This window comes from Andrena cerasifolii, chromosome 9, assembly GCF_050908995.1.
Source record: "Andrena cerasifolii isolate SP2316 chromosome 9, iyAndCera1_principal, whole genome shotgun sequence".
In the NCBI taxonomy this organism is placed as follows: domain Eukaryota; kingdom Metazoa; phylum Arthropoda; class Insecta; order Hymenoptera; family Andrenidae; genus Andrena; species Andrena cerasifolii.
This window is the reverse complement of record NC_135126.1, coordinates 10,153,555-10,171,669: the sequence shown is the minus strand read 5'-3', so window position 1 is coordinate 10,171,669 and position 18,115 is coordinate 10,153,555. Positions and strand designations below refer to the sequence as shown.

The 18,115-nt window shown below is 37.0% G+C and overlaps 6 protein-coding genes across 9 annotated transcripts; 3 read left to right on the top strand and 3 right to left on the bottom strand.

Moving 5' to 3' along the window:
• Positions 1 to 902: 902 nt before the first annotated feature.
• U3-55k (U3 small nuclear riboprotein factor 55K) lies at positions 903 to 3,115 on the bottom strand. Of its 2 annotated transcripts, none has more exons than XM_076820619.1 (8): positions 2,964 to 3,115; positions 2,695 to 2,818; positions 2,521 to 2,610; positions 2,224 to 2,451; positions 2,035 to 2,144; positions 1,759 to 1,955; positions 1,347 to 1,684; positions 903 to 1,272 (listed from the first exon to the last, which is right to left on the bottom strand). In XM_076820619.1, exons 1-8 carry the CDS (start codon positions 3,012 to 3,014, stop codon positions 1,040 to 1,042), a joined length of 1,371 nt encoding a protein of 456 aa, XP_076676734.1. In that variant the 5' UTR covers positions 3,015 to 3,115; the 3' UTR covers positions 903 to 1,039. The 2 variants fall into 2 exon arrangements, with proteins under 2 accessions (XP_076676734.1, XP_076676733.1); XM_076820618.1 differs by having other exon boundaries at positions 2,521 to 2,624; positions 2,703 to 2,818.
• A 217-nt stretch (positions 3,116 to 3,332) lies between these two features.
• Positions 3,333 to 4,347, top strand: LOC143373397 (low molecular weight phosphotyrosine protein phosphatase). Its single transcript, XM_076820625.1, has 5 exons — positions 3,333 to 3,506; positions 3,592 to 3,782; positions 3,854 to 4,015; positions 4,085 to 4,163; positions 4,236 to 4,347. Exons 1-5 carry the CDS (start codon positions 3,470 to 3,472, stop codon positions 4,244 to 4,246), a joined length of 480 nt encoding a protein of 159 aa, XP_076676740.1. The 5' UTR covers positions 3,333 to 3,469; the 3' UTR covers positions 4,247 to 4,347.
• Positions 4,348 to 4,583: 236 nt separating this feature from the next.
• On the top strand, positions 4,584 to 6,554 carry LOC143373396 (low molecular weight phosphotyrosine protein phosphatase). 2 transcript variants are annotated; one of them, XM_076820623.1, is made up of 5 exons: positions 4,584 to 4,729; positions 4,811 to 5,001; positions 5,063 to 5,224; positions 5,315 to 5,393; positions 5,516 to 6,554. In XM_076820623.1, the coding sequence occupies exons 1-5, from the start codon at positions 4,675 to 4,677 to the stop codon at positions 5,539 to 5,541; spliced, it is 513 nt and encodes a 170-aa protein (XP_076676738.1). In that variant the 5' UTR covers positions 4,584 to 4,674; the 3' UTR covers positions 5,542 to 6,554. The 2 variants fall into 2 exon arrangements, with proteins under 2 accessions (XP_076676738.1, XP_076676737.1); XM_076820622.1 differs by having other exon boundaries at positions 5,315 to 6,554.
• Dhpd (guanine deaminase) lies at positions 5,611 to 8,350 on the bottom strand. Its single transcript, XM_076820620.1, has 9 exons — positions 8,233 to 8,350; positions 7,434 to 7,563; positions 7,097 to 7,339; positions 6,809 to 7,027; positions 6,624 to 6,731; positions 6,375 to 6,482; positions 6,148 to 6,313; positions 5,920 to 6,066; positions 5,611 to 5,829 (listed from the first exon to the last, which is right to left on the bottom strand). The coding sequence occupies exons 1-9, from the start codon at positions 8,235 to 8,237 to the stop codon at positions 5,636 to 5,638; spliced, it is 1,320 nt and encodes a 439-aa protein (XP_076676735.1). The 5' UTR covers positions 8,238 to 8,350; the 3' UTR covers positions 5,611 to 5,635.
• On the top strand, positions 7,561 to 11,401 carry LOC143373392 (uncharacterized). Of its 2 annotated transcripts, none has more exons than XM_076820616.1 (10): positions 7,561 to 7,928; positions 8,243 to 8,319; positions 8,720 to 9,062; positions 9,216 to 9,551; positions 9,617 to 9,899; positions 9,970 to 10,135; positions 10,219 to 10,361; positions 10,431 to 10,758; positions 10,835 to 11,025; positions 11,183 to 11,401. In XM_076820616.1, exons 1-10 carry the CDS (start codon positions 7,814 to 7,816, stop codon positions 11,268 to 11,270), a joined length of 2,070 nt encoding a protein of 689 aa, XP_076676731.1. In that variant the 5' UTR covers positions 7,561 to 7,813; the 3' UTR covers positions 11,271 to 11,401. The 2 variants fall into 2 exon arrangements, with proteins under 2 accessions (XP_076676731.1, XP_076676732.1); XM_076820617.1 differs by lacking the exon at positions 11,183 to 11,401 and having other exon boundaries at positions 10,431 to 10,598; positions 10,673 to 10,758; positions 10,835 to 10,975.
• LOC143373391 (post-GPI attachment to proteins factor 6) lies at positions 11,048 to 17,627 on the bottom strand. The gene is made up of 13 exons (XM_076820614.1): positions 17,095 to 17,627; positions 16,695 to 16,866; positions 16,411 to 16,624; positions 16,197 to 16,324; positions 15,840 to 16,123; positions 15,357 to 15,631; positions 15,159 to 15,287; positions 14,878 to 15,083; positions 14,650 to 14,807; positions 14,339 to 14,571; positions 14,051 to 14,245; positions 13,852 to 13,992; positions 11,048 to 13,774 (listed from the first exon to the last, which is right to left on the bottom strand). Exons 1-13 carry the CDS (start codon positions 17,192 to 17,194, stop codon positions 13,574 to 13,576), a joined length of 2,436 nt encoding a protein of 811 aa, XP_076676729.1. The 5' UTR covers positions 17,195 to 17,627; the 3' UTR covers positions 11,048 to 13,573.
• Between the last annotated feature and the right edge of the window lie 488 nt (positions 17,628 to 18,115).

Below are 18,115 nucleotides of genomic sequence, written 5' to 3'. Positions count from 1 at the left end.
TCGCGGGGAAGGTTTAGGGCGGAGGGTGAGACGGCGATACCCCGACTCGAAGCGCGCGAATCTCCACCGCGATACACTTAAAAAAAAAACGGGAGAATGGGAAAACTTAATTTCAGGCAAAACGTGTCGGAGAATGGTGCGTAGAGACTTCTCGTGGAAGTAGAGATGAACGGGGGATGAAACTAATCAGGCTGAAGGCAATGTTGCTTCGCTCATCTTTGCGGAAAGGCACGACCGCGGTCCTAAGGTTTAAAAAAAAAAAAAATGAAGGGGAGAAACGAAACGTAGCACGTGAATGAACGATACGGGGGAGAAAGAGCCGTATTGGAAAGGCCTACATTGTCGCACTCGTTTGAAAAACTTACAAGAATGCACACGAAGTAGCGTACACTCGATGTACCCGTTTGTTGTCGCGAACAAATATGCGGATTTAAAAAGTCGATTTGATTTATATTGTACACGGTGAGCCCGAGGTTTGCGCGAGGACACGCGCGTTTGCGAGGGGGCGGGGGGTTGAAGGGTAATCTGTCCGATTGGTGTTCGTGCCTCTTTGCTTCGTTTGGCAGTGGCGCGAATCAATCGAAGGCCGGGCCGCCTCTTCTCTCGCAAACGCTAATGTCCTCTGCGACGATAATTGTTATTATACGAAGGAACTCAAGACGGCATGGTATACAAGACTAAGAACAAGACCTAAAATGGGGACATAATATTTTATAACTCAACTTTTGTACAGAATAAATAAATACTTGTACTGTGGACCAATATTTGTTTTATTTCATTGGCACGCCGGCAATGGCACTCGTCGAAGGGGCATTTCATAGTGAAAACGATGGTCCCGACGCATTAAAGTCAGGAAACATTGCAGGGAATGTATGTTGCGAGTAGATAATAACGATTACCTATTAAATATTAAACAACGCTCTCTTTAATGCCATAGAAAAGTTCGTGTGTGTTAAACATATACATATAAAAAAAAGTATATTCTCTGTGTTATGATTAAAGATCGATTTACAAATGCTTCGTTTGTTTGTTACGTAAACTATTTATTTTTGTTTTGAACTAGCGGTATTATAACAATACTGTTCTTTGCTTCCGATATACGCCACCATCTCCCGAGCCTGTGCTCTTGGCCGATACCAGCGATAAGCTCAGTCCCGTCTGGAGTGAAAAATAGTCCGTTTATGAAGCCTGTCAACTTAATTTCGAACAGTGGATTCAACGATCTGAAAGAGTCGCTGCATCGCCACAATCTGATAACGCCATCTCGCGATCCTACAATTTATAATGCATTATGTAAGAATCGTGGCTGTGCTTTTAGCACAAGCGAATCGTATGATGTCTAGTACCTGACGCGACTAGATCCGTATTGAGTAGCGTGGCTATACTCGAAATCCAATTCGGCGCGTTGTTGGTTTCATCTCTCCCGTGCGCTTCTGGTACCGAGCACAAAGGCTTCTTCTTCAGAGAGCCCCAGACACATAACTGTCCATCGTCCCCGCAGCTGAGGAAGTTCTCTTCGTTTATGAGCTTCACGGTGTCTATACTGCCACCGTGCCCGTTAAATATAAGCTGCGATTCTTCTACGATTTTCCAAATTCGAATTGTCCCATCGAAACCGCCGCTGGTGATGGCTCGTTCCCGCGCAAGCGCGTCGATCGACGTGATGCTACTCTGATGCCCGAATCTAACGGAATGATAATGTAGCAGCATATTTAGAATTACTCCAAAACCAGAACTACTCTCGTAACCAATACTCACAGGGATTCCACATACGCCATGTCACTTAAATTCCATACTTTTACGCTTCTATCCTCCGAAGCAGAATATAACGCGTGCGTATCTTTGCGAAAAACTAAACCTGTCACAGCACCTCTGTGGCCCTGCAAGTTCTTTATGTGATTTAAGGTGTCTGCGCAAAACACCTTGATATCTTTGGAACCACTATCTCCTGCAACCTTCATATATAGATGTTAATATTCAAATATGATCGTAGATTCAAGCGTATTATATACGAGAATTCGTTTGCAGTCTCACCAAAAATTTACCATCAGTGCTAACAGCCATGCACCGCACGAACTTCATTCCTTCTTGAGCTTTCCTCTTTCCCTTAATAGTTTTTAATTTGGTTCTCTCTTTTAAGGACCCTAGTGTACAGTAAAAGTAAATGTACAGCTTTAAAGAAACATTAACCATTTGTCGATGGGATAAGTAGAAGTAATATACATTTAACTAAACTGCCATCCTTTGAACCAGAGTACAAGAACTTTCCATTGCTGGACAGGCACAAACAGGTAATAGAATCTCTGTGTTCCTTGCATTTCAGAGTAATTGGCTCGCCGTGGCTAACATAATTTAAAGCTACAGTTTTCCTTAACCGTCCCTTTTCCTCCAAATATTCTTCGTGCAGCCTTTTCGCTACTGCTCCCTCTTCGAATTCTGCTCTGTCCCTCTCTGCATTTTACAAGAGGAAAGTTGGAGCGTTACACGGTACATCTTAGAAATACCCTACTCAAATCTTACCTTCTTCCTCGATTTGTTCAAGGTATTTCTTTGCAAGCCTCACTCGCTTCTCCTGTGCAGTTTCTTCCTCCTCCTCCTCGCTTTCGTATCCTCCAGACTTATTCCTGTAAACCGTAATAACAATTAATGCCCGAGTAAACATCGTTAAACACTTAAATTTAAATTTCATGGCACGTAGCAACCTCTGATTTTCTTCTGCGAGCTCTTCATCCGTACTAGCGATACTTTCATTGTCATCAGCTGCAGATTTCTTTACATGTTTCTTCTTTCCCTTCGACGGCCCACCGCGACCGTTAAACTAACAACCAGCACAAATATATTATTGGAAATATTGAAATATATTTAATAGCTTCCTGTATAATCTCGTACATTAAAGACCATAGTATGATTATAATCATAAATTATCTGTGGGGTTCATAAAGAAGTACGATTATCAAAGGTACCTTTCTTTTACCCCCTCCTGGGCCCTGATTGTTTCTAATAAAAAATGACATGATATTTGGAAAATATTTTTTGAACTGTTAACCTATCTCAACTCAACCACATGGCATGTATTTTATATACATACGGTCTGCCAACAGCAGCAACTGAAAAAGTCCTATATGAAAAATAATAGCGAATTCGGTAACTCGCACTGACTCTGCACTGGTGCCAAAAAATGACTTGGATTGGTTGTTTCTAATAGAAACGAAGATAGCTCTATGAGAATCAACCAATCCAAGTAATTTTTGGCACCAGGGCAGTCAGTACGAGTTACCAAATTCGCTATAAATTGCACGGTGCCTAGAACTTTTTTTACACCGTGTGAAATTGGTACAACTGATGAACAAAGAACCCCACATTATGAGATTCGGGTTATTGTTTTAGATATTGAAGTATTCTGAAAGATCATCTGAAATTGTACAAAGTCCACGGTTCTTGCTCTTCAATAGAATAAAACGTTTGCAATATGGCACAAAAGAAGAAAGTACTGATGATCTGTCTGGGTATGTACATCTTAAAATCCTAGAATAATTCAAATTGGAGAATCGCGGAAGTATAATAAGGTGAAGCATAATTTTTATTTTACAGGAAATATATGTCGCTCACCTATAGCAGAAGCTGTGTTCGAGGATCAGATAAATAAATTAGGCATAGGCCATTTATGGGAAGTAGATAGCGCAGCTCTTATAGGATATCATACAGGTAAAAATCCAGATCGTAGAGCTATGTCTACTCTAAGGGAAAAGGGTATTACAAATTATACTCATAAAGCAAGGCCAGTGAGTAAATTTTTTAGTACATAAGAGACATTTAGGGAAGGTATTAATATTTTTTACATTTTCTGTTACAGGTTAACGAAGATGACTTTACTACCTTCGATTGGATATTCGGAATGGATACTAGTAACATTCAGGAGTTAAATAGGATGAAACCTAATAATTGCACTGCCAAAATTGAGCTTCTTGGAAGATACGATCCAGAAGAAGAAGTCACGATAAGGGATCCTTACTATGTACGTATTACTTTTATCTTTCTACGCATTACAGGGCAAAAGCTAAGTTTATCGAAACTTTGTTTACAGGATAGCGATAGTGCTGGGTTTCATAAAGCGTACGAGCAATGCGTAAGAAGTACAAAAGCTTTCTTGGAAAAGCATAAAGGTACAGATTACAATTTTATTAAATTAGCAGTGTTTATAGAAGAATTCAGTATCACAAATTTATTATTTCCAGACAAGCTGTGACCGAAATGAATCCTAGAAATAATTACATGTTCCGAAAAGTATTGAAATATTGTATATTTCAAAACTTGTGAAATTCAATAAACATTCGTTGCGACATTAAAGTATTGATTCGTTACTGTTTAAAATGTACAGGTATTATTTCTAATGTTTAATTTGAACCTGTTTATTACTTTTTATGTATGAAGACAATTATTTTCTATGCATATCAGTATGTGCGCCACACTTATGTAATATATACTTATAAATATTAATTACATACTCAACCTAGGAGTTATCTGCAAAAAAATATACGTGTATATATATATATCTATATATACTCCTATAATATATTTTGTTTCACAAGGTTCCTTACATAACCTTAAGGAACTGTCTGTAATCTGTAATTACTCCTATACTTGGTGGGTGGAAGAAATTTGTGCATTTTTTCAATGTCGGTAGATACTAACATGTCCCAAAAGAAAAAAGTGTTAATGGTATGTTTAGGTATGTTCAAAAATATCCATCATTTTTTGGCAAAAAGGAAGGCAACGTGTTACTGCATAATTTAATAATTTTAAATATTAGGAAACAGCTGCCGTTCCCCAATAGCAGAGGCAGTATTTCTCGATCGAATAAAAGCAATGGGCCTTTCTGACTGTTGGGAAGCAGATAGCGCTGCCCTTTTAAAATATCACGTGGGTAAAAGTCCAGAACCCAGAGCTGTATCCACGCTTAAAGAAAGAGGCATTACACAATACGCTCACACAGCAAGGGAAGTAAGTAATTGTACTTTCCAAGTCTGAAAATAGGAAATATCTTGCAACACGATTCTTTCAGATAACAAAAGAAGATTTCTACAAGTTTGATTGGATATTTGGAATGAGCAGTGATATAGTTTACGATCTATATCAGATGCAACCACCAGATAGCCATGCGAAAATTGAACTCCTTGGAAAGTATGATCCAGATGGGACACCAAATATACGGGATCCTCTATTTGTAAATATTAGTTGCACTTATTTATCTTGAATATTTGTTTTTATAAACTATTGTGATTGAATTCAGTTCTTATATACAATGCACTTATAGGACAATCATAGTGCTGGTTTTGAAAAGGCTTTTGACCAAGCAGCGAGAAGTATAAAAGTATTTCTAGAATTACATGCAGGTAATTTTTATGTACTGCAACTTTTAGTGTACATATATTTAAGAATTTTGCGATAATTTTTCCCTGGTTACTTGTTATATACTTTTATATTATACTATTAAAAAAATAAGATTTATTTATAGCCGCGGCAACTGAACAACGAAATTAATAGTGGCTGTGTCATCATATTGCTAAAACGACTGTTTCTTTATAAACACCGAGAAAGATGCAAAATATGTAAGTAAGAACAGTCTGTATTACTTTTATTTAACTTTACGCCCACTCACATATACTGCAATTATATTACGATCGTCTCCAGAATATATGAATTTTTGAAGTTTTTCTTCTAAACTATTGTGTCCTAAATTTTTCGGGAAATTCGCATTCATATCTACAACAAGGGCATCAAATTCTTTCCCACATTTGAAAGTTCCTATCTTATCATCCATTGCAAGAGCTAGAAAAGTTTTGGCATTATGATGTAAAATGAAATTTAATAAACAGATACGGATAATGGAGAATCCTTTCGTGAAATTAAACAGCTTACCTTTTGCACCCCCCAAAGTTGCCATGTGAAATACGTCTTTATAATTAAGTGCTTCATAATCATCTTTAAGCATGGACAAATGACTCGAGACTTGTAAAGCTGATCTCATTGCGTCTAAAATACTAGAGCTTTGCCCTCCCGCAACGTCTGCAAGCAAATGGTCAGGATCAATGATAGAATTATTAGAAAATCGTTATGGAATTAATAAACGAATACGTTTATTCTCACCGGTACCAAGACCAATTTTTACTCCTTTTGCTTTCAATCTTTGAACATCACAGAGACCGCTCTTTAAACAAGTATTTGACGAAGGACAATGAATGACTGCTGTACCACGGTCTTTCAATAATGTAATTTCGTCGTCTGTTAGATGTACTCCATGAGCCATAACTGTCTGTAAATCGATGAAAATCTGCTTAAGCATTTTATGATTTATACGTGCTAATTCAATATACCTTATTCGTAAGAAGTCCAGCTGCATCATATACAGCTGCATACGAAGAGCATTCGGGAAATTTATCTTTTACAGCCTCTATTTCCTCTACATTTTCACATATGTGGCTCTGAAATATTCTGATTATGTAAAAATAATTTATATATATATATATATATAAAGTAAATATGGTAACGTGAAATGCATTTAAATATATTTCGACTCATAAATGCTAATGAAAGCTAAATAAAAACATCATTTTATTTAATACCTGAATGTGAAGATTTTTTTGTTGTGCCAATTTTCCTAATTCTTTCATCACTCTCATATCGCAACTTAGAGCAAATCTTGGAGTTATTACTGGTTTTATAAGAGGACTCTGTAATAATTATAATCTAAGGAGATGTTACACAAAGAAATAATAGAGCATAAACTTAAGAAAAATTTCAAACTTACATTTATGCTCTCGATTCTTGCTATGAACTTATTCATATTTTCTATGGATTCTTCGGTACTTTCATAATATTCGTCACTCCGTTTAGCATTCATAGTTATTTTTCCAACAAGAGCACGCTGACCTATGTTTGCAGCTGTTTCTCCGAGTATTGCAGATGCTTCTGCGTAAAGTGACGCAAAGTAACATGCTGTTGTTGTACCATGCGTAAGAGTCTGCCTCTACAATCAAATTATAGTGAAACACATTGTGCTTTCATTCCATTAATCTTAGTCTGCTATTAAACGTACCACAGTTGTATCAAATACATGTCTAGCAACACTTTGAGTTTCAAATTGTTTTTCTAAAGGAAAGGTGTAGGTTTCTAGCCACTCTAAGAGCTTCTTATCATACCCGATCCCCATATTAGGAAATTGAACAGCATGAATATGACAGTCAATAAACCCTGGTACTAAAAATTGACCATCACTGAGTCGTATGACTTCTGTATCATCCGAGACAATCGGACTTTGATCTGTTACAATCGCGTCGATCTGAAAAGTTAACAAATTATGGGTAAATTTTATATTCTAATTCTTTAAATCCTCATATTATATGTACGTAAGAAAATAAATTTTAGATACATACTTTTTCGTCCTTCACGTAAATTGCAGCATGATTTTCGGTGACCAATTCTCCACTTTCGGTAGAATGAAGAAACGGGCCGACAAATATCCTGTTTTTCGGCATCGGAGACATCCTAGACTCTTTACTGGAACTACGAATATTTAAGAATTAAAGAAAAGTTTCATAATTTCTATTTACGTAGAATTCATTATTTAGTCTATTCTTTAGTATATCATATACCAAAAAGCACGTGTAAACAGTACATTATAGTACAGCGACGTAAAGTTTATCGATCTAACACGGAACGTGGAACTTGCTGACGATATTGCACGCAGATATATAAACCTGATTTTTTTCATTTTATCTGCACACTGTTATTTGTTCGTATTATATCGGGGAACATGAGTGGCAAGAAAGAACACAGAGTAGAAGGCACGAAAAGGTCAGATAAAATGATAGATCCTCATCGGGAATTTTTAGATATGGATACCGACGAGGAAGATTTTGGGCGGCAAGGTAACGACTGGCACGGATTTTTAAAGTGTCGCAAATTTCTCAGTCCAGAGCAGTAAGACACTTTTATTCGATTCTATGAACCACATATTTATTTATTTCTCCGATCGGGACCTACAGGCACCCGTTATTTAATTTTAGAATGCGTGGAATTGAATTTAAACGGTCGCGGTAAAATTTGTCATTTTCGTATAATTTGAATGCTTTTATGTACGCTTATTAAGTATCTGTATTTAGTCGGTATTTAGTCTCTGAAACGAGACTACTTACTTTATTATATATAGTTTTATTTTGTAAGGTACTTCACTGCATTTCAGAGTCGCCCGAAATTGAAGAAGAACTTCCACCAGAACCCGAGAAACCAGTATTCAGTGACGCAGAGCTGACTACGTTAGTTAGTATACTGTAGGAATATACTTAGATTAGAGCACTACCTCTTTAGTGCTCTACTTAGATTACTTAGCGTTCTTGAGCTGGCGATTTCTGAGATTGCACGATTTTTATAGTTATACCAGTTTAGATATCCATTAAGTATATGTGGTCGCAAGATATGTATACTACGCATAAGACAAATGCATCAGGAATTGAATGCTTTGCCATAGAAATGTATCATCATAATTACCGATTTCAGTGTAATAGGAATTAGCTCGACTACTCTTACTGGACTATATCAAAAGATCATGTAATAGTTCATACACTTAATTTGATAAAATCATCGTTAGGCTGACCTCTATGGCGCGACATTCAATATCCTGCTATTGTCCAGTTAAGTTTATGTTTGAATATATTTACAGGTAAAATATGTGAAAGATTTAACGATATTTCCGTCCTGCGGTAATAAACATTGGAATGAAAACTGTAGCGGAATAATACGAGAATATTTTGAAAATCCGTCCCACGAAGTGCTGAGCATATTTCACAAGGAAAATAAATTGACCGCCACTTTGAACGTCCCGGATTGTGCGCCTAAGGGGTTCGTGTACTTTTTACGATCCCCGTGGCAAATTTACACCAAGGAGAATTTTTTCAGCACAGTTTTATTCGGAAGTATTACTGACAGTGTTCCGAGATCTGTCTTAAAATTTATGGAGAATATATATGCACCGAGCGTGCTCCGTTCCGACGGCTACACGTCATGTATCCGTTTTGAAATTATGAAAATTTGTACGACCATTGCAATTCTTATTAATGTCTTTTGTAATTCGATTTCTACAAAGTTACGAACTAAGATTACCATGTCCACTATTGACCACTCTATTACAATTTCAATTTTCCATTCATAACGAGCAGTTATAAAAAACCAAGTATTTTCAAATCTACACGAATTTATAATACACTTATCCGAGGAGGTGTACAAACCGATAAATTTAACTACGCTATACGTGCCGAAAGAAAGTCAACTTGATACATTCCTAGAGCCGCCGAATAGAATCGACTGTTACTTGCTGGGAGAAAATCCAAAGACGTTCGTCTCCGAAGAGACCGAGGAAAAGCGGAATTTAATCGGTAGATTGGATAAAGTAGCTTGGTCGTGGATCAGGCAAATGGATGAAGCAACGAGAGTTCCGACGGCTGGCAAGAGAATTCAGAACATACAGGGCGAAGTAGATTATTGGAATGCGAAACGTTGGTTTTTCTGCACAGCAAACGATTACCTTTTGTCTGAATTAAGAAACACTTGTTGCTTTCAGATTCGAATTTGAATTATTTGCGTGCTCAGCTTCTCAATCCGGAAGTCCGATTGGTCATCGACATACTCAGAAGCTTGCGTTCTTCCAGCGTAGACAAATTCGAAGTATTGACCCAGCGAATTGCCACGAGATTGAAAGAGTCGTCGTCGAATTTGACGCACCTGTATATTTTATTCGATTGCTTTAAAAGCCTAAATGTCCCGGAAGACACTGAGAATTCGGTAACAGAGGCGTTGCTTCTGATATTATTTATTTGGACGGAATCCCCATTTTATAACGATACGTGAGGATGGTTATTCACGCGAAAGAAATATTCGAGTGCGAGAGATACGCTTCAAAGTGTAATGTTTCAGGAATAGCATAGGGGTACTTTGTCAGGCGCTAAGCTTGCAGATAATAAGTCAATGCAATGAGTATATTCAGTTGGACGTTGCACTCGGAAGTAATCCGGAGGAGGGAATGAAAATGCTGAAGAAGTGTATACTCTGCTGCGACATTTATAAAGTGATTTATAATAATGTACGCTCCTTGCGAAATATTTTTGCGTTTGTTGTAAGTTATTTAGTATTGCCAGTCTTTTAATATTTAATACATTTTTCCAGGTAATAAGGAACGTTATTCCACGTGTTAGTCCTGATAAAAAATGGAACTTAAGCGAAGAGGACGTTTTCAATACAATTGATACTTTTAAACAACGATGCTACGACGTTATTGAAATCTGCGCGGCGCTCGTCATATTCGGAAGGTACGAACGAAATATTGGCTCCAACAAGTCGCTCAATTGTTGGTACGTACCGTTTATTTTATTTGATAGGCATAACAAGATAGGGCTACTGGGAAGCCCCAAAGGAATCAAGTACCAAGCGTACTGGCGCAAAATTGAGAATCGGTTTTATGAGAGTTTGGACGAAATTATAGCCGCCCGTGACATTGTATTCGATATTACGCGAACCAGTTGGGTGAAGAAGATCAAACGATTTAGGTACACGGTTCTGCAATTAGATACCATGACACTGAATTTAATCAACGATATATTTAAATATAGTAAAAACGTAGAGGAATGTGTCGAGGCGATTTATGCTCTACAGAAGTTTAAGGAGAAGGAAAGTTTGAGGGAAATATTGCAGAATAAATGGATACAGGTATGTTAAAATTATTTAGACATTTTTTTATATATGTATAAAAGAGAGCTGGTAGTGATAGTATAGGAATTGTTAGGTATGGGAAATTTTTAATGATGAAATTGAATATTGTTACGCCAACGCGATGAATATGTCAAAAAAGTGTGACCGATCGGTAGAGAATGATAATGTCAATATAAGTATGCTATGCATTTCGCAATATTTAAAAACTCAACACGATATAATGATGAACGCGTCGGATTGGATAGGAGATTGCGCTACTAAGAAGTGAGTAACGAATAACGATATGAATTATTTAAACACATATATTGAAATAATAGGTCTTTCTTCTTAAGTATCTTGTGAATTCATGCTAAACATCTTTTTTATATAACTTTGTCTACATTCGTATCGCTAGACGGGACGTATCATGCATGTTTTTCAGATGTATCTTGCAGAAATACAAACATGTATTAGATGTAATTGACGAGAGAAGAAAGATGTTTAACACTTGCAGTACATACGGAATATGATAAAGAGTATTTGTAAGTCATTGAAGCCACAATCGAACAGATCAACGATTTTGCGTAGATGTAGGAGTAATAAAAAATGATCTCACGCACGTCTTATAATAAATTCCTGTTACTACATTTTTTTAAAAAAATGATACTGCTATGACTTTGGACGGGGCATTATATTTATAATGTTCGCTTCTCGTATATACATATAGTACTTCATTTTCCATTTAAAATAAATAGTAACAGGCGACCAAGGGAAATATCAATTAACGCATCTGATATAACACATAGCGCTCTTTAGTTTTGTTCGATACGAAAATTTATATTACTTTACGTTTGTTCTGAATTGATGACAGCCTTATAGTACAATTACATATCATTAATATATTCTCCGATATCAATATCCATATTATCTACTTCTCGTTATTTAAAACCTTAATTGATGTAGCATACATACTACCTTGAAAGATTTATATTATATGAATTCCTTCTTATCGATCACCCTGCCTTGTTTTAATAGTGTAAAAATAAAATTTGCGATACGGCATAGGATGAGAGAGAAATCTTCGATGGCACTTTAAACATTGTGAGGTATTTGAATAGTTAACTAAAGTAGATATCGTACTTTAGTGATTAACTACATAAAAATCATTTTACGGAAATAATTGTGTAAACATTTGAAGTATTAACAACCGTAATGATAAAGTACACTCCATTGAATTGTGTTTACGGATAGAATATTCCATGAATGATATTGCGAGAAACATTAAATTAAATAAACCGGGGATATCATTGACATTTCAATGAGACATATAAAAATGCAAACTTTTAACTAATTTGTAGAGAGTCCTAGTGTATTTTCTGTATCAAAACTAATTAACTTTGGGAATTTTTAAAATTAAATTAATATTTATACAGTCTATAACAACTATACAATACTTATCTATTACGTGATAATTATAAATTTGGAATGTTAGAATGAATGAACAGTGAGATAGATTAATGTCGGTAATACAAACTGACAAGAATTTCCGTTTGCATGCCAAAAGTTGCTAAAGCTGCGAGTATTAAGTTCTCAGACTTGGGAAGTTTCAAGACTACTCCTGAATAATTTATCTGTATTTAGGCACAGCATTCATACTTTCATTTCCTAATATACTATTAATACCTTTTATGTACTGTGGTCCCTTAAGCAACTCTGAACACGACTAAATGCATAAAGTAGATACAACAGTATTGCACGTATAACTTGATTCTATAGCCCGCCATGATATATATTGCATTGCATATTTGTTTCCCAAAGTTATAGTAATTACACAGAACATCCACGTTATATAAATATGTATACTATATAATTTTATAAAAAAAACATTGAATAAATAAAGAATGAAATGCAATTAATGAGTAGATCTAAATGCAATTCGTTAATGGCATTATAGGGTAATCTATGCAGTTAACGTTTTCCTGCACTACTATACAGTAGTGGAAGGACTCGCGGAATATACAAATAACTGTATTAATTGCTTTAAAGTGCATAACAGAGTACTAGGTTTATATATAGACAGAAGCAGTTAATAAAGTAACAAGAGTGTAAATCGAGTACCGTAAAAAATATGGAAATACACGTAAATGTAAATGCATCTATTAACATATGCTATAAATATTTGTAACGTACATACATACATGCAGAAGACTACGAACTTCAGTATTAACGTCAGATTCAATAAACTCGATAGTTTCTAAGTAGCTCTGCGATGTAACGCTCTATCGACCTATTTTCCCATAGCTCGTTGAACGTGGTAAGATATAGCGTTCACCGGTAAAAGAAAAACATATAAAAATATATCTGTTAGAATTGTTGAGTACATTCTAAAAGTAACGCGGTAAGAATAATAGCACCACTTGTAAGTTCATTTAGTCCTTATAAGTACTCCTATGTATCGCGTGGAGTTGTTAAGTTGACAATCTCAGCATAGATTACCCTATACTTAGGAATACACCATTCACTTAGGAACTATTATAAAAATTATATATAAATATCTTATGTACATGTACACGCGTCTTCTAATTTTGATTATCGTAATACTGTAACTTAGCTTTCCCTTAGAGAATTAGAACACTCTTTTGGCACAAGTAACTCAATACGTTGACTATCATATCGCGTCCCCCCCCCCCCCCCGCCCCCCGAGTCCTACCAGGCTGCTATACTTATATGCGCCACAAATATTCGTGTCACTTGTATACGGATGATGCGGCAGTCAACGTATTAAACAATGGTACGTATTTGGTTTCTTTTATACTTAATTTCGACTCAATCTTCAATTCGACCCAGTCACCAAATTTTCCTGGCCAGTAGTCACTGTAAAAATCGGACTACCCGGTGGGTCCTTGTAATCAAGTAATTCGCTATCGTCGCTGAAGGAACTGGTGCCCGAAGAACCAATTTGTTGTGGTCGGGATAATGGTAACAGAAATATCAATGAAATAGCGATTATCATATGCCAGGCGCTATGGACATACTGCAACGAAAAGGAAAGTTTTCGTTGGAATTTCCTCGCTTTCTGTCGTAGAATTTTACACTGTATATTATACGTACTCGATAATTAGCTTCCGTTTCAACTAACGAAAAGAGCAACAGACCTACTGTTGCCAATAGCAATCCCGCTAGTAACTGCGAGATCCTATCAGGTCTTTTCCACTTTTTCAATTGAAAACAACGGTAGGCATACGCTCCCATCTGAAAACACAGGAAGGGTAAATAATAATAGAAGAAACGGACCTTTTAAATTACTCACTGGAATCATAACGCCCATCCCTAAGGGCACTAATATACTAGTTAGACCCGTTTTATTGGATTCCACTCCGAAAGCTATTATAAGAACGCCGAACATATGGCACAGCGACACAAAACGGGTGGGTATTTCAGCCATTGCAACGAGCGTCACCCAAAACGCTAGTATGCTCGAAAAGAAGTCGCTGTATTGCAAAACCTAGATGTAAAACGACTTTATATAGGCATTCTGTGTATCATTTAAAGAAAATTCGCATAATGGTAATTGTTTGAGACAAAGTAATTTACGTACTTCATATTTAGCAACACAATAGGTCATAACGTGTTGGTCACAAGCATGATACAGAGACGAAAAAAGCATAGTTGCCAAATAGACTAATCCCTCAGTATATAATCCGCGCTTAACAGCTAAATATATAGCAGGTATGAAAAAACCATTACTTAAAGTGAGCATCATCGTTGTGAAAAGGAGAGAAGACTCTGGGCTGGCATTGGTAGCGTCAATACAGCCCCATCCTTTGTATCCTGCGCGATAAAAAATAATATGTAAGCTCGAAGGTAGGAGGATACATGTAATTTGGCTTGTGTAAACAATGGTCGAACCTTCAAAGCATTTGCACGATGTGTAATACAAAATATCTCGATGAATTTCCTGGCAAATTCCGTGATGGCCACATGGATAATTTCCAGGCAACACGCATTGTCTAGTTCTTATATCCAATGACACTATGATCTCTTCCATTTCACAATTTGCAGGATGTCTAATTTAGAAACGATCAGCTAGCAATTTCAATTATTTCTTCTCTTGCATTTTTATAAATATCAGCTTACCCATTAAAATGACATGTTGCATGGAGAGCAACATACCAAGTATCGGGCTGCGGATATGGTATTAACAAACTTGCATTGCGTCTATCGAACGAAGATAACTTCATTGACATTCTCGAATCCTCGCATACAATGGTACTCTTAGCTCTACTGGGAACCCGACCACGTCGAATGCAAAGTATAACTTTAACTAACTGTGTCGTCGTTACCTGGAATTCATACAAAAATTAATTCTAACTCAATCAAATATTCGATTCCATGTCAGAATTATTAACAATGTTTACTTTGTCCATCTCCAAGTGTGCACTAATATCAAGTGTTCCGCCAATGTCTACCAATGGCAGAATATTAAATTGAGTTACCACTGGGTGTGCATCGGTTAACATTATCCAAGAAGTTAGCCATTCTCTACCCTAGAAAGAGGTTCTATATGAATGCTTCTTATACGTTTCCGTATGGCCTACAATTTATATCCCATTTACCTGTAATAAGTAAACTCCCGAAAATGTTTGCGAGTGCTTAATCCTAGCAAGTTGATACCTTGGAACGCATGGATCGTCAAAATCTTCGTCCGACGAATGGAATTGATTTCTTAAGTCAATCCCATTGTAAGACGATCCAGTACTCCTGTTCTCGTCGTTATGAGAACGATGTTTAGTTAAATCTTTCATATGTAATTGCGCTAGCGCTTTAGAAAACGAGGGTGCATCCATGTACTGTTTTACAAAAGACTTTTCTGTCATTCTGATTGGACATTCTAAAAAAGTAAGGTGTAACAAGATCGAATACACAGTAAGACCTAGCGCATACTATCGTCTTTCCGTCGACTGAATAGTTTAGTCGAATCGTGAGCATCATCCACGATTTGGCTATTTCGTCGAGTCGACGAGGCTGTTTCGTATGCGACTAGGCGACTAGGCCTAAGAGTGTGAATCTCTGCGAGACAAATGCGTTAGATAAATTACCTGAAGTAACTACTTTCGCATTCACTTCGATAATGCTATCTGAAATAATCATCAAATAATAATAGCTATCCTCGTAAGGAGAAGATTCTGTGAAGGTATACGAATCCAACATGGTAAGATTTCCGATTTCGCTTGGCTCAGAGTGATTGAAAACGGGCAGAGAACGTCCTTGTAAGGCTATGCTTTTAATGCAAGGTTCGTGTATCCTACGAGATGTATAGACAGTAAAATTACAGCCCCAAATATGTACACGAAAATTCCATGTTCCTGATGGTATGTACATTCTGAAAGACGTTAATATATTATTAACTTTCAGCATTAGAATAATCAATCGGGTAAAGGGATTGTGCTCCTTACTTGTAATAGGAAGTAGTTTCTTTCGTTCGCAATGTATGCAAGCAACCAATAGGTATATTTTCAATACTATTAGTCTGTGTCCATATTGCTACTGAACCTATACTATAATGGCATTTGTGACCGAGCCCCTGAAATATGGAAGATTCAAACGATACAAACTCCTTGCCACTTTAAACAGAAAAAGAACATTTATCGTACAGAAGCATAATTATACCTGCTGTTGGACCTTTTCATCCCAGGGGGACAAATATGCTCCTACAAACCAATCTCCCGATTCTGGACCATAAACCGGTACTATCGCTGTAGTCTTTGGTTCAAATGTCGTGACGGTGGAAATCACAATAGTCCAATTACGTTTGGGATACATATTGCTGGGAAATGTATCATTATTCACGGATATCACAGGATAACTGCCCCATTGCAGATATCTGAGAATTATAGTATTATGTACGCTTTGTACATCCAACGCGAAGGAGCAAAACAAAGATGATTATTTACATATGCACTTTTCTTTCCGGGCAATTCTGCCCATCCATAAATGCCGCAAACTGCCAAGTAGCTCTGAGTGCCTCCTTCGGAACTGTATAATGAAACATGGCTATATCTGAGTAACTTTTGAACGAATGTAATAATCCTTCTTGACTTGCTTCCGGCATGGTGCATTCCTTCGCTGCAAGCATAGATTCATGGAGGAATCTGGATCTACGCGTTTCGAGTAACTCTTACTTATTCTTCGCGGAATATGGACACGAATGAACCACCGTTAAAATATTTCTAATGCTTAATGTATTGATCTCACGAACAAAAAAAGTGTGATTATTCCAAGATATAATTAATAGGATGTAACATACATGTAGACAAGAAAATTTATTTCCAAGTATTTCGTTTACAAGCTTACCTGGGAAAAGTAATAACATGAGAAGACCATGAAACCGGAAGATCATGAGGTATCGCATTGGGAAGTAACATATTGGAAGCATGACAATAATATTCGACATCACAGGAAAATTAAAACTGTTATCAATTGGACGCCTCCATTCGCTTCTTATTAATTATCGATCGTCCTTTCATTGCTACGCTAATCGTACATCTTTCACATTCGACAAATAACTGCGACAAATCCGCAATGTTTCTGTGTTTAGACCATCAGTTTATGCGGGTTTCTTTCGATCAGCTGGTTTGCAAGTGATACATGGTGTTGTATGAATAGAGGAGGGTAGAGGGTGGAATCGGTGGAATAGATACGAAGGGCTGTGATTTTACCGATGACATAGCGAAACCACAGAGCACGTATAAAATAGACCCTGCATCCAATGTAAATTTTTGTCACACAGAACCCGAATGTTTCGAGTAGCGCGAATGTTTCGGGTAGCTCCATTCATTCCGACCGGACCGTATCGGGCAATCTGCTTGCTATATAGAGTAGGTGGGACGTTTTATAAGTATCCAAGGGCGTCCGCAGATTTATACCCAGGGGCGGGGACTTTCGGGTTACCCGAAACACGTTCAAGCGGCTCAAAAGAATCGATACCCAAAACCGATTCTCGCCCGGTTCGCATTTCAAGCTACCCGAATATTTCCAGTACCCGAACAGCTCTTGAGCCCCATTACCACAGACGAGATATAGAATAGACCTATCAAGCAATTTATTTTTGTGTCGCCGGTTTAGGGGGTCCTAGGACCCCCTTGCCATTTTAGTGTCGCATGCAACGTTACCGGTGAAGTCTCAAAACAGATTGTAACGCTACGCGTGGTAGGAACTAGAATTAAGCACGAGTAAAACTAGTTTATGTTTTGAGAGTCAATGCCCGCGATTTACAAATGTTTCTGTTAGAGTAACAATTTAAAAATCGTCTTATGAACATATTTCGTTCAACGGAAAAGAACGGAGGAAGAAAATAAAACGATATCACATTCGT

What these genes read in the sequence shown, in the direction of transcription:
- U3-55k (XM_076820618.1), bottom strand. Translation starts at nt 3,014, where the DNA reads ATGTCATTTTTTATTAGAAACAATCAGGGCCCAGGAGGGGGTAAAAGA. An exon ending in TGAACAAATCGAGGAAGAAG is followed by an intron (nt 2,452 to 2,520) that starts GTAAGATTTGAG and finishes TGTAAAATGCAG; the next exon opens with AGAGGGACAGAGCAGAATTC. An exon ending in ATGGCGTATGTGGAATCCCT is followed by an intron (nt 1,685 to 1,758) that starts GTGAGTATTGGT and finishes TCATTCCGTTAG; the next exon opens with ATTCGGGCATCAGAGTAGCA.
- Dhpd (XM_076820620.1), bottom strand. An exon ending in AAAAAAATCTTCACATTCAG is followed by an intron (nt 6,483 to 6,623) that starts GTATTAAATAAA and finishes AGAATATTTCAG; the next exon opens with AGCCACATATGTGAAAATGT. An exon ending in CTGGACTTCTTACGAATAAG is followed by an intron (nt 6,314 to 6,374) that starts GTATATTGAATT and finishes ATCGATTTACAG; the next exon opens with ACAGTTATGGCTCATGGAGT.
- LOC143373397 (XM_076820625.1), top strand. Translation starts at nt 3,470, where the DNA reads ATGGCACAAAAGAAGAAAGTACTGATGATCTGTCTGG. An exon ending in AGTACTGATGATCTGTCTGG is followed by an intron (nt 3,507 to 3,591) that starts GTATGTACATCT and finishes TTTATTTTACAG; the next exon opens with GAAATATATGTCGCTCACCT. An exon ending in CGATAAGGGATCCTTACTAT is followed by an intron (nt 4,016 to 4,084) that starts GTACGTATTACT and finishes CTTTGTTTACAG; the next exon opens with GATAGCGATAGTGCTGGGTT.
- LOC143373392 (XM_076820616.1), top strand. Translation starts at nt 7,814, where the DNA reads ATGAGTGGCAAGAAAGAACACAGAGTAGAAGGCACGAAAAGGTCAGAT. An exon ending in TCCCCATTTTATAACGATAC is followed by an intron (nt 9,900 to 9,969) that starts GTGAGGATGGTT and finishes GTAATGTTTCAG; the next exon opens with GAATAGCATAGGGGTACTTT. An exon ending in TGCAGAATAAATGGATACAG is followed by an intron (nt 10,759 to 10,834) that starts GTATGTTAAAAT and finishes AGGAATTGTTAG; the next exon opens with GTATGGGAAATTTTTAATGA.
- LOC143373391 (XM_076820614.1), bottom strand. Translation starts at nt 17,194, where the DNA reads ATGTCGAATATTATTGTCATGCTTCCAATATGTTACTTCCCAATGCGA. An exon ending in GAAACTACTTCCTATTACAA is followed by an intron (nt 16,124 to 16,196) that starts GTAAGGAGCACA and finishes AACGTCTTTCAG; the next exon opens with AATGTACATACCATCAGGAA. An exon ending in GCAACATGTCATTTTAATGG is followed by an intron (nt 14,808 to 14,877) that starts GTAAGCTGATAT and finishes TTTCTAAATTAG; the next exon opens with ACATCCTGCAAATTGTGAAA.
- LOC143373396 (XM_076820622.1), top strand. Translation starts at nt 4,675, where the DNA reads ATGTCGGTAGATACTAACATGTCCCAAAAGAAAAAAGTGTTAATGGTA. An exon ending in ACGCTCACACAGCAAGGGAA is followed by an intron (nt 5,002 to 5,062) that starts GTAAGTAATTGT and finishes CGATTCTTTCAG; the next exon opens with ATAACAAAAGAAGATTTCTA. An exon ending in ATATACGGGATCCTCTATTT is followed by an intron (nt 5,225 to 5,314) that starts GTAAATATTAGT and finishes ATGCACTTATAG; the next exon opens with GACAATCATAGTGCTGGTTT.